Raw genomic sequence first — 18,154 nt, 5'->3', positions numbered from 1 at the left:
ATATAATTTGAAAAATACTGACCACAACTTAAGATTCAAATTTCACAATGATATCATAACTGAGATTTTTGAATGATTTTGAACATTCATTTTACGCAAGTCAATGGAAGATTTAAAAATAAATATAAGGTTTAAAACTGTCTTTTATATAAAGTTTGCAAAAATATATTTTTTTAATGTAAATAAAAGGAACTATGAGGGATTTTAATACAGTGTTCACCCTGCAAGCTATGTAATAAGCATATAAACACTGAAATACTTGAATAAATACTTATTTCTAGCATTACTCCTGCTGCTTTTCCACACATGCACGAGGAAAAATATAATGAAGTGCATGTTGGCAGGAAATGCATATGGAAGCATGTGTTTTCACTTAAGCATGGTTGCTGTCTTAGCCTCTGACACTTTCCATTCAGTTACAGCAGAAACCAGCAGCTCATTACCAGCCAGCGGAGCCAACAAACTCACATAAACATAAACATGCAAAGATATCACGTCTTCACCTCAACTCTCACATTATTTCTACTCAGGGTCACAATGTCAGCCCTTTAAATTTGAAGACAATGGTTGTTTTATAGTCGCAGCAGGGAAGCCATCTGATCAAGCAGTTTGAACAGTGCAATTGTTTTATTTAAAGACATTTTATATTGCTCAATAGTGAAAGTTGATGTATCACCTCTTGCTGGACTTGAATCAAATTTTTGTTAGCAGCCTTTTCAGAACTGCTTCTACTGATGTGTCTAAATATCTCAATATAACATGCTGTTTTTGACACTGGTCAAACTTAAAATGATATTGAACGTCAGAGCAATGCATCTGTAGTGGCCTGATGTGTCTGGGTGTGAAATTAACCCCAAGTGCAGCTCAGAGACGATAGTGTACAGCTGCCTTCCACCCACCGACACTTTTACATCTGTTCGCTGTACAAATATGACTAAAGGACAATGAAACTGCTGTTTGTGTTTGACAAACATGTCGAACTCTTTTAAACACACCTCAAAATGCCTTGTCAGGAGATGGAAACATTTCAAATATTGCTATTGTGCTTCACAAATCGAGGCATTTAGTACTAATTTTTTTTGTGCCTACCAGTAGGTGTGCAATGAAAATTTAAAATCTATTTTCTAAATGCATGTTATTGATTTTGAACAAGTCATCCACCAGTTATTGGATCTTAATTTTTAATCGGAACTCAATCTTCCAGTGAAACAACAGATTTCTCTCTGGTGATGTATGGATTTCTCCAATCATTTAGTTTGCTTATATTCAGCCCCTTTCTAACAATCAGATCTGCCTCCATCCAATCTATAACTCATGAATTGAACCATGTTCCTGCCCTACATTTTTTCTTTTTCAATAATCCATTTCATTCCGATGTAAATTAGAGCTTAGATCGGGCCCCAAAAAAAATCAAGCCCGACCCTACCCTAGCCCGTGCACGTTGTGTCTGAGCCCGGCCCGACACATTAACAGTGATTATGAGCCCGAGCCCGATTTAAACCGACCATTTTTTAATACGTGGGCGTTCTGACGAGAATGAGCCTGTAATGAGCGAAGCGGAGCGGTGTGACGCTCAGCTCAATAATCCGCTCTATGCCAGCGCACTCCACTCACCGGTAAAATGACGTTCGCTCAAATCCCGCTCAGACATGACATTTATCTGTACTGTAGCCTACTATACTTGTTGTAGCCACTAAACAAAGTATTTTGTTTCATATGTTTAAATATTTTAATGTTATTTTTAAAGCTGCACTATATAACTTTTCCGTCCACTAGAGGTTGTCTGTTCAAAACAAAGGCATAGTTTGATGACGCCACGATTGAGCGCAGAATCTTGGGACATGTGGTCTTCACCTCACAGCCGGTGGAAAAGAATCGAGATAGGACTTGGGCAGAAATCATGATCATGGATGCGATTATTAACGTTACTGTAGTATGAAGCAGAGCAGGACCGAGTGTTGTGGAGCTGAGCAAGGCCGTTGGAGCGATTGTTAATGAGAAGAGCGGCAGGACTTTTATTATGACACAGTCTCCGGTGGGACTTTTATTATGACACAGTCGCCGGCGCCACTTCCGCTTTTCTGGTCATCAGTATGAGGTTACGCAGCTCTGTTTATCATATTAGACACATCTGAGTGTGTTGAAAATGTTGTTATGACGTTACTCTGTGCGTTTGCTCGGTGGCTGCTATGACACTTGAGAGTAAAGCGCTTTTGCAGAATAAAACCGGAAAACAAGGGTAACGCAGATATGACGCAATCGACAGGCGACTCCCTCACACGTCCCTGGTTCCTTGGTTAAAATAGCAATTTCTCATGATTTACAAATAGTTGGAAACATTTGGGATATTGTAAGTACTCAACTGAACAAAATATATAACACTGGCCTAGTCTTTTTTGGATATTTTACTCAAATAAATTTGCATAGTGCACCTTTAAGGCTATATTGATTATGAAAAGTGCAAAGATGCGAGTGGGTCAGAAATGATTTTGACCACTTCATTAAGTTTTGTTTTGTAGAAAGCCTTTTTTTAAAGTGAATTTCGTTTTGTATAAATTGTATCTTAATTTTAATCAATGTTTCATCAGCCAATTGCCTGGATTTAATAAATAATAAGCAAATAGGCTATAGCAGACAATAATCGTGACATGGAGGCGCCAAAGCGATCACTTGCATTGCTCTTGAACATGTCTCATGTATATCTAAATAAACCGAAACTCAGCAGACTACCTGCCTCACAGACATGAGAAATATGTCTATAGAAAGCTTGAAATGTCGACTTTTAACGGAAAAATTTGAAACGGGAAAAAAAAAATAGTTAAGCCAAGCGCACTGTTCACGTGAGCAGCTCATGACTGGCGTCTCAAAGCGTTTCTGTTCAGAAAGTTGCGCTTCATCCCTGCATGTGCTGTGAGTTTAACACGCATTTTTAGACTAATCCTGACTTGTGCAACTTTGTACACATTTGTTTCTTAGTTGTAGTATTAGTTCTTACTTTGCTAAAAAAATATATATATTATTTCTGATTATGGCATAGCTTTCTGCCCACCCAATTAGGCTTATAAAGTAATGATTAAAAAAACACAAATGCTTGATCAAGGGCCTGGCCCGGCCCGAGGATAGTGGCAGGAAATATCGGCCCGACCCGGCCCAAGTTCGGGCTCGGCCAGAGAATCTAAACTCTAATGTAAATCACAATATGGAATTTCACTGCAAGCCCTTATTTAAAACTTCATCAAGTCCATCTTGTCCCCTGTTCATAATCATAATGATAACCATTAACTATCCCATAAATCAGAAGAAAATTGATAAGAATGTTGATAGTAATGTTACCCGAACCCGGCACTGCTATGACCTCTGATTACTTAATAGGAATGTTGTAACAAGGATGTTTATCCAAGAACATGTTCTGCATGGGGAAATCAAGGTAAGTTATTATACACATCCCTAATTCTCCAAAGGATATATGGCCAAGTCCTATACCGTCCTGAGTACATTCACAGTGTCAGAATGACTGCTTTAAATATGGATTTGAGAAGAATGGACACATGCAATTCCAAGCGGGCTTGACGCGCCATTAAACCCTCTCTGAACTGCATGGGTTTCAGGATTTTCCACTAGTATAAGTCCAAACCTATCCAGAGGTATTTAATTTATGAATCATGTTTTGGAAAGGAGTGATCGTTTGTTTTGAGGTCGCCAATTGTTCTCTTTCTCTTCTTCCCTTGGCTCTGGTCTTTCAATAGTGAGATCATATGTTGTAATTATCCGACCGGCTACTCATCTTCTGAGGTAAATGCTGACATTTCCTTAATGAGTATTACTGACCCCTGAATCTACTTAATAAAGCTAATGAACTAAGTTTTCCATTTAAAACCACATGTGCTTAATGTACCATGACACATTTGTCGCCAAGTGGTCATAAAAGACAAAATTCCGCTCACCAGGGGCGCAATTATCCACCAGGGCACCGAGGGCTTTGCCGTCTCTCCAGTCCCTGTGGAAGTTGTTGATGGGCAACTGGGGGACCTTATTCTGGATCCAGCCCAGAAGACGCTGTTTGGGCGTCAGCTTCCTGGCATCTTCATCGTCCTCATCCTCCCACATGGGCATGGAAATGGAGTAGTGCAGGATTAGGGTCCATATCAGCCCCAGGATCAATTTTAGGTTGCCATCCACTATAGCTTTACTATCTGCAATGAGAGAGAGAGAGAGAGAGAGAGAGAGAGAGAGAGAGAGAGAGAGAGAGAGAGAGAGAGAGAGAGATTTAAGGGTGTTACTCCACACAAGAGCAATGAAGCACCTTTTGTGGAGATACTGGGAATCATAAAAAGACAACTAGCTAAAAATCTGTGTGGTTTTGGAGGTTATTTCAGATCTGAGAGTTTCAATGCTTTCCGTAGGAAACCATTAAACATTCTGAGGTTGGCTTTTATTTCTCCTGTGGTACTACTGTGAAAATATATTAGTTTAGGCGGGTGAAGAGCAGAAGTTCAGGGTGAACTAAAGAGGACTCCGTCGTGTCAACATACTGTACACTAGGGGGAAAAAAACTGTTTTCAGGTCAAATATGAGCTTAGGATACAGACTGAACATGAGAGGATGTCCCTACTCTACCATGCCTGAAATAATGGCAACACCTGTGTTTATTTTTCACGTCCTCCCCAGCATTGCGTGTGCTGTGTATTTGGGCCACCATCATGCCATTTTTTGTTTACTCACTGTTTGTTCCGTACGCCTGCTGTGTTGATAGCTTTTTCACAGGTTTAGATGTGCACAAATAAACAGCAAGTATGAACTCTCTCAATGTGGATCTGGCTTACTAAACACATACACACACATAGACTATGACCCATGTATTTCACTTTTATTCATTCAAAGTTTATATTTTCGCATACACTGTAAAACAACAAACCGTAAGGGGTGCCAGAAAATGTGTGTTTAAAAACAGACAAAAAACATAGATAAACTATAAAAAAATCTAACCGTGAAAAAACGGTAGCTGTGTTTGCCAGAACTTTACCGTACAAAATACAGTAGCAACATTTTAGGTTTTACAGGGATAGCACTTAGTTTACTGTCTATTTTACAGTTCAAAACCGTATAATTTAAAGGTTTGTATTGTAATAAATATGTGTACACTGTAAAAATTTACACTCTAAAAAAAAGGCTCGTAATCATAGGGGAACCTTTTTTAGCGCTATATAGCACCAATTTTGGTGCTTCAGCGGTTCTTCAGAGGTGCTATATAGCACCTTAGTCAAAGAACCGGTGAAGAACCTCTGAAGAACCGTTGAAGAACCACTGAAGCACCAAAATTGGTGCTATATAGCACTAAAAAGGTTCCCCTATGATTACGAGCCAAGAACCATTTTTGGTGCCATATAGAACCTTTTTTTTTTTTGAGTGTATGGTAAAAAAACGTATTTCATTAACTGAAATAATGTTAAATTATCAACCTATTGATATACTAATATCTGTTATATACCTTTGATACTGACAACCACCAAATACAGATGAGAATCACATGATGAAATAAAGCTTTAAATCACCAATCATAGTGGAGATGAGTCACATGATGAATCAAAGCTCATCACAAGCAGCTTTTGAGGACAATATTAATATATGGAAGGTGTCATTCACACAAACACTAAACACCATCATGGTAACACACACATTTTAAAAATGCAATAAACATTAATTTAACAACATTCGATGTAACATAAAACTCTAATGTACATAGCTGATTCGAAAAAAATAAGGAAGAAACATAGTTATTTCAGTGAAAATACCTCAAATGTGACGTGTCACGCAGGGAATTCTGGAAATTGAACGGTATTTTACTGTAAAATGTAATTCTGCTAACCAGTTAACTGTTTTTCACCGTAGCATTTTTACAGTCTTTTACCATTACAAACACAGTGTACGGTACACATTGGTGTCACATTACTATCCCATTGCTAAATAGTAAACACAAACCCCATGTTTGAGATAACTATTATGTATCTAACATAAATAATGAAATCAAAAAATAATTAATAAATTGATCATTTAATTATAATAACTAAATATATTATAAATTACAATTGATAAAATTAATCATTTAAAAACTGTATTTAGAAATATAATATTCAGTCACAATAGCAGATGCAAACCTAATATAGCTGATTTTATACTCATGGAAAGTGTCACATACACTTTTTACACAACCTTTACCCAAATCTTTCACTACACTGCTCTGCTACAGTCAAAAGACTCTGGACTACAGCGTGGAATATGAATCAAGATGGACACTACTAAGCCACTGACCGAATGCCAAAGGCTGATGTCACTTAACCCTGGATCTGTGGAATGAGGTCAGTTTAAATAAAACACACACATACACAGATGAAACTTAATCGGGACGCTGGACGAATCTGACTACACTTTGCTTCAACCCCCAACGGAGCTGTCTGCACTAAACGCTACAATGTGCGCAGCGGTCTGGGGGTAATCCAATCCCTCCAATCAAATAATACTGCCAGGTCAGTTTCTCATTTTTGTCTTGTTGTAATAAAACAAGACCCATATTGAATTCTTCACTGATCTTTGATGTATTACCTTTGAGATTTTCTAGTACATTTGGCAAGTACAGTGTGTTACGCTCACTCTCAAGAACAGGGTTTAATGTTTTTGGGTTCCTAGGCTCTCTAGATGTTTAGAGAGGAATGCATGCTGACATTTATGTGCACTCCGCATCAGCGCCAAGCCCAACAGAAAGAGACAGGGAGAAAGTATTTGGCATTGTTCTTGATCTGTGCCGTTAAGAATGTATAGAAACAGAGAATGAGAGAATGATAACGAGCGTCAAAAAGAAAGGCAGACTTCAGTATTACTATTTCACTTCCTTATTAATTATTTTATAATATTATATATACATATTACAGTTCAAAAGTTTGAGGTCAGGAAGATTTTAATACATCTTTAATTTAATACAATTAAGTTGACAGTAAAGAGTTTTAAACTGTTACAAGATTTCTGTTTCAAATAAATGCTGTCCTTTCTATTCATCACAGAATAATAAATAAATACAAAGAAATTCTTAATTTTACACAGCACAACTTTCTCCAACATTTATAATAATACAAGCAAATCAGCATATTAGAATATGATTTCTGAAGGATCATGTGACACTGAAGACAGGAGTAATGATGCAGAAAATTCAGCTTTGCCATCACAGGAATAAATTTTAATTTTTTATAAATTAAAATAGGAAACTAAATTGTCATAATATTTCACAATATTACTGTTTTCCTTGATAAGCATGAGAGACTTAAGGTAGGTAAAAATAACTTAATTTAACAGTCCTGTTCCCTATGTACATACAATGTACTTACAGTAATTACATGGTAATAACTAGGTAATAATGCCGCTTCCAGGCAACCCGTGTTTTTCCAACGTTTTACCCGTGAAAGTGCACTAGAACGGCAGTCAAACCTGTGACTTCCCACCTGTGAACTCGTACTAGATCGATGTACTCCCAGTTACGCGCTCTGACGTCACATAGCCCGCGAAACAACAAAGACAGCCCCTACGGATGCGGTGTTTATGAAAGTCGTTCACAAATAATGTAAAATAAAAGGTATAACAGCTTCTCTTGCCTTATGCGCCGTTTTTTCCTCCTCTGTTTCTCTCAAATAAGCAAGGAGTAAGCACCTTTGACGCTAGAAATTATTGTAAATGAGCATAATCCCCATACGGTCCGCCATACTTTGTTTACATAGCTACCACAATTCCTTGCGCTCAGGCAGTTTGGCGTGACTTTGCCTGGAATGCTACAAAGTCGTGGTTTGAAGTCGCAACCTACGGGCTCAAAAACCTGCCTGGAACACAGCCTAACCCTGAACCCCTATAACTAACCTTAACCCATGTAGTAACCTTATATTACCCAATACTTTCTTAGGTAAGTACACTGTAAGTACACGTAAGTACACATACTGTGCAACCAAAAAAGATTGACATGCCAAAAACCTGAAAAAATAGCAAGAGAGAGAAGTGACTGAAAGTACCTGAAAATGATCAGGTACAGGTAGATATAAGCAAGCACACAAACACACAGCTCGGCTGGTTAACACTCGCGTCACTTCCCAATAAGCAGGTGTGTGACGGCTGCTGTTGTATGCCAGAGGGGATAAAGATCCTCATCTGACAACATACAACATACACAAAACATAAAAAAACGTCTCACACACACACAGCTGACACAGTAGGTGCGCGCACACTGAGCAAGCACAAATAGCTATTAAATCAACTTTTCCTAAAATAATTTACAGATACACCTAATAGAGAGTTGGTTTAAATTCACAATACCAAGTGACTTTAATCTTTTCAAACCATCCTGAGAAAACCCAGCAATGTACGCCCCATCAAAAACAAACTAACTCCTGAAGGCAAATACACTGGCATCCAGTACAGCACCAGCAAACAGCTGGATTCAAACACACTTAATGAAAGACATCAGAACTAAGTGTTTCCTTCCAACAACATAAAGCGCAGTGGCTGCAAATGAACCCTTGGAGTTTTGAGGAACCGCTGATGACATGGAACTGGAATTCCAGCCCGCTAGGGTACAGCACAATCACTTAATGGGCAGGAAAACAAATATGGGATCAGGGCCTGGGAAAAGACCATTAAGGACAGAGAGTTAGGAAGGGATGGCTTACGGAGAGTGGGGATAATTTAGAGAATAAGCAGAAGTGTTCTCATTTGTCTCACTCCAATATAAGCGACAGGTTGTTGGCCCATTAGATATATATATATATATATATTTATAATAGGAGCCGCTCGGCGGCTGCTATGAAACTTGTTCACATTGCAGTGAGAGTAAAGCGTTTCTGCAAAATAAAACTCAATATGACGCAATTGACAGGCGACTTCCTCCGGTTCTTTGGTTAAAATAGCAATTTTCTCATGATTTACAAATAGTTGGAAACATTAGGGATATTGTAAGTACCCAACTGAACAGAATTTATAACACTGGCCTAGTGATTTTTGGATATTTTGCTGAAAAAATATTACATAGTGCACCTTTAATGAAAACTGAAAATACAGAAAAAAGGCAAATACAAAATAGTAAAAATATGAATACTACTAAAATAGCACTAGCTGTGTTTAAATATTTTCGAAAATTGTTTAAATAACTAAATGCAAGTATGAAAAATAACGAAATAATGAAAGATGCTTGCCTTAGCACAACTCATAATAAGTATAAGGAACAGCAGTCGTGCTTCACAAGCACAATCCGATGTGTGAATGTAGTATTTTCTCGGCAAATGTCTCTGTGATTAATGAAACACTTTCCTAACGCTGATTAAAGCAAGTCTGGATCATTCACATCCACCCACCACTGAACCACACAAACAAGATGAGATAAAAATAATGAAACAGATGCTGGAAGAATTTTACAAGCCACTGTAGGGAAAAGCTATAGGGGGAAAACACATGTAGTGGTGTTCCTGCAGCGAGTGCTGATGCATTCCTCTTGAATCCAGCTGTTGATGATTGCTACAGGAATTGCTTCATTTCACTGATGGACAGCGTATTGTCATTGTTTGGAAGTTCTTCAGAGGAGGGAATTTACTAAAAACAGATCGCGCCAGCTGATAGTGCTATTTGCACGCACTGCCTGTGTTGTTTTAGCGAATATAATAATAAAACACTGCAAAAATGGCTACAATTGTGTGCTGAATACAGTTTGCATGCTGTAATTTCCCATCTCGCAGATTGGTTCTGAATGCAAGGATGTGGCAGATGCGGCAGACTACACTTTAAAAAGTAATTCAGGGGACCTGTTACCACAACTTAAATAAATGCATGGTTGCAAGTTAAAAATTCGAATTTATTGTTTTAATTAAACCTTTTAAGTTTGAAACATTATTTTGTAGAGTTCGGTTGACATAACAATTTTGACCATTACCTTAATATCGTCTGTAATTTAAAGGTGCTCTAAGCAATCCTGGGTGGAGTAACTTCTTGTTGACGTTTGAAGTGTTGTCAAACAAAACAGAGGCTAGCTAGACCCTCCATCCTCCTCCTCCTCCTCCTCCTCCTCCCCCTCCTCCGTGCTTCCTGATTGGAAGCCCTTCTGCCGCCACAGTTCCCGCCACCTTTCGAAGGCTTTTCTGATGTAAATTTGGGACTTTGCACGTTCCTTCTCCTTTTCCCTTTTCGTTGCAAGTTGTTCATCAGAACATCGTCTCTTTGGTCATGTGTCGGCCATATCAAAATCATATAATTCGAACTTTTATGCTCTCTTTATGCTTCTCATGTGCACACGCACTAACCCCAAAACCTCCACCCCCAAATCATTCTTGTCGGTTATTGGCTGGAGCCCTGTTTATTATGTTTCATTGTCCAGACTGCCCAAGATTGTTTTTGTTGCCGTTTGTGGAGCTTGTGCTGACTACAGAGACCGCGTTTTTTTACAGTGTGTTCAGGGGACAGGCAGCTAGCGGATAGTGAGATGTTTGCTGTATGTGACAAAACATGTTTTGGCCTAAAAAAAGGCCTTTAAACTCACATTTCTTTTTAATTAGGTTGTAGTAACTTAATGAAATTATCTTGATAACTTCGGAAATTAGACAGTAGATTTCTAGTTCCACTTCCCAGCATGCTTTGCATAGGACTGGATAAGGAGAATAAATGTTGAAATGAAGTGAAGGGAAACACCTGACCTGTTAGTGTTTAATGCTGTTATGTTTCTGCAATGTTGAAGTTTTTGTGGTTACCGTTGTGCTGAAGAGTACACTCTAAAAAAAAGCTTCTATATGGCACCAAAAATGGTTCTTGGCTCATAATCATAGGGGAACCTTTTTAAGTGCTATATAGCACCAATTTTGGTGCTTCAGTGGTTCTTCAGCGATTCTTCACCATTTTTTTTTAAACTAAGGTGCTATATAGCACCGCTACCATATACAGAACATGTTTAGATATGGTGCTATATAGCACCAAAAGTGGTTCCTCTATGATTACGACGAAGAACCATTTTTGGTGCCATATAGAACCTTTTTTTTTTAGAGACATGAAGGTAAACACTACATTGACTCTATAAGCAATGCCTGCACTAATGCAAGTGACAAGTAATATCTTACTTGTTCATTAAATATACATGTTAAATAAGTTATGTTAGCATGTGCTACGATAGCTGTTGATTTGAACTGAAATAGATAAGATGAATTGGTTCCAGGACTACAACTCTGGTAGTTGGAGCGACTTAATTTTTTTTTTGGAGTAATTTCAAAAACTTAAAAATGTGTGTTTATGCTGCAAATTATTAAGTTACTCTAACTCTAAGCTTGTTGGTTGAATTTAAATTCACTCAAAGTTGTCATAACTAAAAAAAAAATTATGCAAACTGTTGCATTCATTTAATTCTTTTTTTTTTTTTTTGGCGAGCCAACACATTATTTTTTTAGAGTGTACTAGACTTTTGGAACAATCGGTAACAAGCCTAGTTTACAAATAAAATGTGTGTTTGCACTTAGAAAAAAACTAATGCTGCAGCAACATACCAGCAAAGTTTGCTCTGTGATTGGTGGTTAAACTGGATAACGTGATGCAATGGATCATGGTTTTAAAAAAAATGTATTCTTTAGTTACACATTATTACAAAAAATGCAATTAATTCACTTAAGATCAGTTGCTGCCTTACATTTTTATAAAAAAAAATCATTCCAACTCATTTTATTTACATCTTGCCAAGTTGAATCTTGTATAAGTTAAAATATGAAGTTGAAATTGGAAAATTATTTTGAACAAGTAAGGGAATGGAAAAGCATATGCTGTCATGACTTAATTGATAATATCATTTTTTTACAGTGCATGCAAGTGGAAAAATATTCACATTGCTCACCGCTACTGGTATATTCTGCTATAAAATCTCCTGCCAGTTTTCAGAGTAAGGAGATCCTCATAACCACTGTAAATTTTGGCAGTGTCAGGAGAATTGGAACTTTCCTGGCAAATTCTGAAAACAACGTACTGCATTTTGTTTTGCAATGATTGCGTTTTTCACTGATTCAATTGTACCATATTTGCTACCTATTATTTTGTTTACATATGTACTGTTAATCAGACTAATAAGATCTCTGTCATTCCATGTTACCCTTTGAATTATCTGAACATCCGCCAATGACGCCATGATAAATGTCTACAGCTTAGATGCATCAGGTGATTGTCTGCTGTTGCTTGGGGTGACCAAACAAACATCGCACTCTCCCTGGAGGAGACAGAAAGTTTGCCATGATGATCACTAGGACAGAAGAGACAGAGACAATGGCCTCAGTGTGGAAGAGACATTCTGCCTCAGGAAATATTCAGCCTACGCCCACACACACACATCTCTTCAAGAGGGAATGTATAATAAATGAGGCTCTGGGAACTGTAAAGACAAACTAATCAATGAAAATGGAATAAACAACACGAAAGACAAGAGCTGCAATATTGTAAAATAAGCTGGGTGAGTAAATGTGTATGCATTGACCAAACAGTAAAATAGGCATGTCAAAATTGTCAAAGGCAAAAAAAAATTTAGTCTTAATTTTCCCATTATTCCCTTAAAGCCATATAACACAATGCAGCATGGCTCTACAGTACAATGCTGCTGTCCAAGTAAAAAAAAACGACATTATTATATATAACAAAACACAATTTCAACACACATACACAGTCACAAAGTGAATGTCCTGGAGGCCTTGAAAAGAGAGATAATGGAGCAGAGCACATGACATGAATTTCAGAGTGGAGATCTAAGTATATACAATACACATAGGGAGCTGACAGACATTAAGCAGGACACACACACACAGACACACACACAAATGGAGACCCTTAGTTGTAAGTCATGTTTCATTCACTGTGAAATATTTACTGCTGGTCACAGTCAATGTTCTGTAACTTTGGTTGTGTCTGATTTCCTTCTGTGCACATTCTTGTGACGGTAAATCTGGGCATTTCATCTCCAAAACAGTCGCAAACAATTTTAAGAGTTTTTTTTAAAGGCAACTCGGTAGCATTATTTATTTTAGGATCTTGAAATGTGACATTTGGACATATTCATATTGAATTGAAGTGGGAAGACTGAACTTTTCTTGTAAAACCTACTCCAGTTATCTTTGTTTTACTTAACCCCAACAGTTTATGCATGATGTGTTTTTTTAGTGATAGCCCAGTATCAGCCAAGCCTATTAATCAATATTAATGCCTGATTAAAGCCGTCTTGAAACAGATGTTGCGATGTCTTTTCGGATGTCTTTTCTTTCCTGTTGTGATGTAAACTCACCTAAAGGATTATTAGGAACACCATACTAATACTGTGTTTGACCCCCTTTCGCCTTCAGAAATGCCTTAATTCTATGTGGCATTGATTCAACAAGGTGCTGAAAGCATTCTTTAGAAATGTTGGCCCATATTGATAGGATAGCATCTTGCAGTTGATGGAGATTTGTGGGATGCACATCCAGGGCATGAAGCTCCCATTCCACCACATCCCAAAGATGCTCTATTGGGTTGAGATCTGGTGACTGTGGGGGCCATTTTAGTACGGTGAACTCATTGTGATGTTCAAGAAACCAATTTGAAATGATTCAAGCTTTGTGACATGGTGCATTATCCTGCTGGAAGTAGCCATCAGAGGATGGGTACATGGTGGTCATAAAGGGATGGACATGGTCAGAAACAATGCTCAGGTAGGCCGTGGCATTTAAACGATGCCCAATTGGCACTAAGGGGCCTAAAGTGTGCCAAGAAAACATCCCCCACACCATTACACCACCACCACCAGCCTGCACAGTCGTACACTGCAAAAAATGCTTTTCTTACTTAGTATTTTTGTCTTGTTTTCAGTCCAAATATCTAACAAATCTTACATTAAGAAGCATTTACTAGACAAGCAAAAGTTGTTGTCTTGTTTTGGGGGGAAATAACTCAAAATTAAGGGAGTTTTAGCTTAAAATAAGCTAAATAATCTGCCAATGGGGTAAGCAAAATAATCTTGTTTTAAATTTGAATTAAGATTATTTTGCTTACCTCATTGGCAGATTATTTAGCTTATTTTAAGCAAAAACTCCCTTAATTTTGAGTTATTTTCCCCCAAAATAAGACAAAAACTTTTGCTTGTCTAGTAAATGCTTCTTAATGTAAGATTTGTTAGATATTTGGACTGAAAACAAGACAAAAATACTAAGTAAGAAAAGCATTTTTTGCAGTGTAACAAGGCATGATGGATCCATGTTCTCATTCTGTTTACCCCAAATTCTCTAGCAAGACTCTACCATCTGAATGTCTCAACAGAAATCGAGACTCATCAGAGCTAATTGCAAATTGTAGCCTCTTTTTCCTATTTGTAGTGGAGATGAGTGGTACCCGGTGGGGTCTTCTGCTGTTGTAGCCCATCCGCCTCAAGGTTGTGTGTGTTGTGGCTTTCCAAATGCTTTGCTGCATACCTCGGTTGTAACGAGTGGTTATTTCAATCAAAGTTGCTCTTCTATCAGCTTGAATCAGTCGGCCCATTCTCCTCTGACCTCTAGCATCAACAAGGCATTTTCGCCCACAGGACTGCCGCATACTGGATGTTTTTCCCTTTTCACACCATTCTTTGTAAACCCTAGAAATGGTTGTGCGTGAAAATCCCAGTAACTGAGCAGATTGTGAAATACTCAGACCGGCCCGTCTGGCACCAACAACCGTACCACGCTCAAAATTGCTTAAATCACCTTTCTTTACCATTCTGACATTCAGTTTGGAGTTCAGGAGATTGTCTTGACCAGGACCACACCCCTAAATGCATTGAAGCAACTGCCATGTGATTGGTTGATTAGATAGTTGCATTAATGAGAAATTTAACAGGTGTTCCTAATAATCTTTTAGGTGAGTGTATATCCGAATGGAATGGCTTCTTGAACAAGGAAAAAAAAAGTAAGGCGGGACTTGATTTTGTCTATTCGGAAATTGATTGGTTCATTGGATTGCTGTGGTTTGACAGGTTTTCCTGCCCTTGTGCTGGGCAAGAGGGAGGGGAAGTTATTTCAAAGTTATTACACATGAAAAAAATAACAATAATAATGATGTACACAGATAAATCATTTATAATAAGTACCTCAAATTTAATTTAAAAAAAAAAACAAGATTTGTCAATTTAGATTTTATGGTGACTAACAAATTTTGTCAGTTCCAGAATTTCCCTACTAGTCTGGCTCCGCCCTCTTACGTACTTCCACTCAATTTTCATTTTCTTTCAGTACGTCGTCTGGGTTTGCGGTATATTCGCTGGTTTTCTCCGACCAAATTTTAACCGGTCCAATCAGCGAACAGAGGGAGTGGCTGAGAACGATGATGTTGATGTTGTGCGCTAGTTTGAGTTGTAGTTTAGAAATGGCGGCGGAGAAAGATGTGAGCAAAGCCATTCGGTCCGTTGTGGCAACGCTGCAGAATATCCAAAAGTTAAAGCCGGACCAAGAACAGTCTTTGCTGAGTTTTGTTGGTGGCCATGATGTTGTGACCCTCCTCCCCACGGGGTTCAGGAAAAGTTTGATTTTCCAGCTCGCTCCGTTAGTGGTGAAGGAGTTGGCAAAGGCGAACGCTAGCGATGCTAAACCGATAGTTGCTGTCGTCTCCCCTCGTACAATGCGACCAAATGTTAGCAATTGGTTATGGCAGATCCAATAGTTTTAAACTTTAACAGAGTACCCACCTTCAAGGAAGTTAACACTTGTCAATGGAGAGTTGTACAAATTAAATGTATGAGAGTCTGGTAGGACCAGGCTATCTTCCTACAGCCTTGACAATAAAAAAAGTGAATTCATATAAATTGGAACTTCTTGTCAACTATTAATCGACTATTCTTAAAAAGGCCCTTTTTGCGAGCTGAAGATGATTATACAAAAAAACATGTGGGGGTTTATAGCAGTTCTGTATTCTAGTCAGCTGCAGTGTTCTGAGGTCTGTTTGACAAAGAGGGAGATAGAGCAGGGATTCCCCCCAGTAGCTGTGGAAAGATAACATTCCTGTTATCTGACTTTCTCCAGGAGTCGCACACAAAACACAGGCCAATCTGAAATCACATCCTGAAGCTGTGGACACTCCAAATATTCAGATTGCATTGTGTGAGCAGCATGTGTGCATTGTCCAAGAGGGCAAGTTCACAGGCCAGAAAATATAATTCCATTACTGTGCCTCTCCAAGAGTCAAAGATAGAAAATGAGGAAAAAGAGATGGGGGGAAATGAAGACATCATGGACACATGCCATCAGCACTCACATTTTCCACAGGATCTCCAAAGAACAATGGAAGCATGTTAGAGATACTGTAGAAAACACACTTACACACACACGTCAAGCAGTTAAAATTACAAAGTAGACTGACTCTCAGCATATGTACAGCCCATCAACATCTGCTCTCGCCAAGTGTCATACATGCTCTCGGAAAAAGCATGTTGAGAGATAATCAATTGTTTCAATGCATCATATGGAGGTCAAGGTTTGCGGGGGGTTCCAATATTTGATTTATGTAAAAAATAATAATAATAATAATAATAATAATTTACAATTATGTAATAGAGTGATATTTCTTACTTTTCACAAAAATGTAATTGATTAAAAGAATTTCTATATGATATAATGATATAATATAATTAATATAACATAACATAATATAATGTAATGTAATGTAATATAATATTAATATAAAATGCACCCTATATAACCACACTTAGTATGCAGACAAGCATAAACTTGGCTCTGCTGCAGTGCAGAAAAGTCCACACTTCTAACATTAATGCATTTGCACAATTTCATTCAGAACTTCCTGTCTTTGTGGTCACACATTACCTCAGAAAACCCAACTGCTGCCAATGACGACAGGAAACGGCTTTTACTTAACAAGCTAATAAGTGCCACTTAGACATGAGCATCCATGTCACATGTTACATTTATTCCTGAAACAAGAACAAGCTGTTACTGGTAACAGGAACATGTCAAACCATTCAAGAGTCTAATGGATTCTAACCTAACTTAGTGTAAAACGTGATTCTTTAAATGACAGTGTTATATCTCTAATAATTTATTTCAGAGTACAAAATGAAATGTGTGTGAGGTGAAACCTCTAGTCCGAGTTGCCAAATGCAGTAAGACGGCAGCCGTTGGGAGTGTTTGTAAGCCAGCAACTGACTTCCTCCACCAGAACGCACAAGGTCAAAAAGAAATAAACGCTGAAACCCAACAGAAACAGCGAGTCTGGACATTGATAGAGCAGTTCATTTATCAATGTCCTATACACATAAACATATTTTTACACACTAATACATCACCATGGATATGGAAACTGTGAAAACAGTCTGACGTGACTAAAGGAGTGGCGCCTACTTGTTCAACAAAATGCTTAACTAAATATACAACACTTGGTGAAGTGTCAAAGATTGATCCAGGAGAACTTCTGCCTTAAGAACGACGGGAAAAGATAAAGATCTTCCCACACACACACACACACACACACCATCTAGCGATACGGCACATGTGTTGCAGCAGGTGGTGTGTCTTTGAAAGTCCAAAAAAGGACATTGGTGACCAGCATTCTGTTGTTTTACCACATGGTCCTGTCTAACCTGTTGAAGACCATGGACAATAGGAACAACACACACACAGACCTCATTCATCCCACAGACATGAGAACAGCTGGATAAATTGTCAGGGTGTAATTAAACACAATGACAGCAGTGGGCCTTTAAATCGCACCCACGTGGAATCAGTGCACGGAGAATTCCACCGAAAGCTTCACACATTTCCCAGAATTTGTCAGGAATGTTATTCACAAGCTCCTAAACATCCGCCACCCCTTACACGTTCGTTAGCAATGCTTTTGGTAGGAGTTGTTTAGCAACAGGCAACAAACCATAAACTGCTTCATTAAATATTCATGACCTTACACGTCCAGTCACAGAACTTTCATTTAAATCCATTCCATAGAATTCTACAGATTTCCATCTTTATTCATAAAGTGCTCTAATAGAGTGGTGCAGGTATGACGTCCCTTTGTAGGCCAACTGGAAGTTAGCATCGCACTGGTTCCCTCGAGAAAAACCCAATAGGATTTTCCCATAGGCTTTTGGATTATCGCAACAAAC

At 38.2% G+C, this 18,154-nt stretch overlaps 1 protein-coding gene across 24 annotated transcripts in view; it reads right to left on the bottom strand.

Annotated features, from left to right (window-relative positions):
• Positions 1-18,154, bottom strand: part of flncb (filamin C, gamma b (actin binding protein 280)) — a 70,727-nt gene that overhangs the window by 35,858 nt on the left and 16,715 nt on the right. For all 24 annotated transcript variants that reach the window (XM_079817718.1, XM_079817735.1, XM_079817726.1 and 21 more), the window contains exon 2: positions 3,945-4,193. In XM_079817718.1, coding sequence (XP_079673844.1) covers positions 3,945-4,193 — 249 coding nt within the window. The remainder of the gene's footprint in view (positions 1-3,944; positions 4,194-18,154) is intronic.

Source organism: Gobio gobio (genome assembly GCF_949357685.1).
Source record: "Gobio gobio genome assembly, chromosome: 5".
NCBI lineage: Eukaryota > Metazoa > Chordata > Actinopteri > Cypriniformes > Gobionidae > Gobio > Gobio gobio.
The sequence above is the reverse complement of the archived record's forward strand: the minus strand, read 5'-3'. Positions and strand labels throughout refer to the sequence as shown.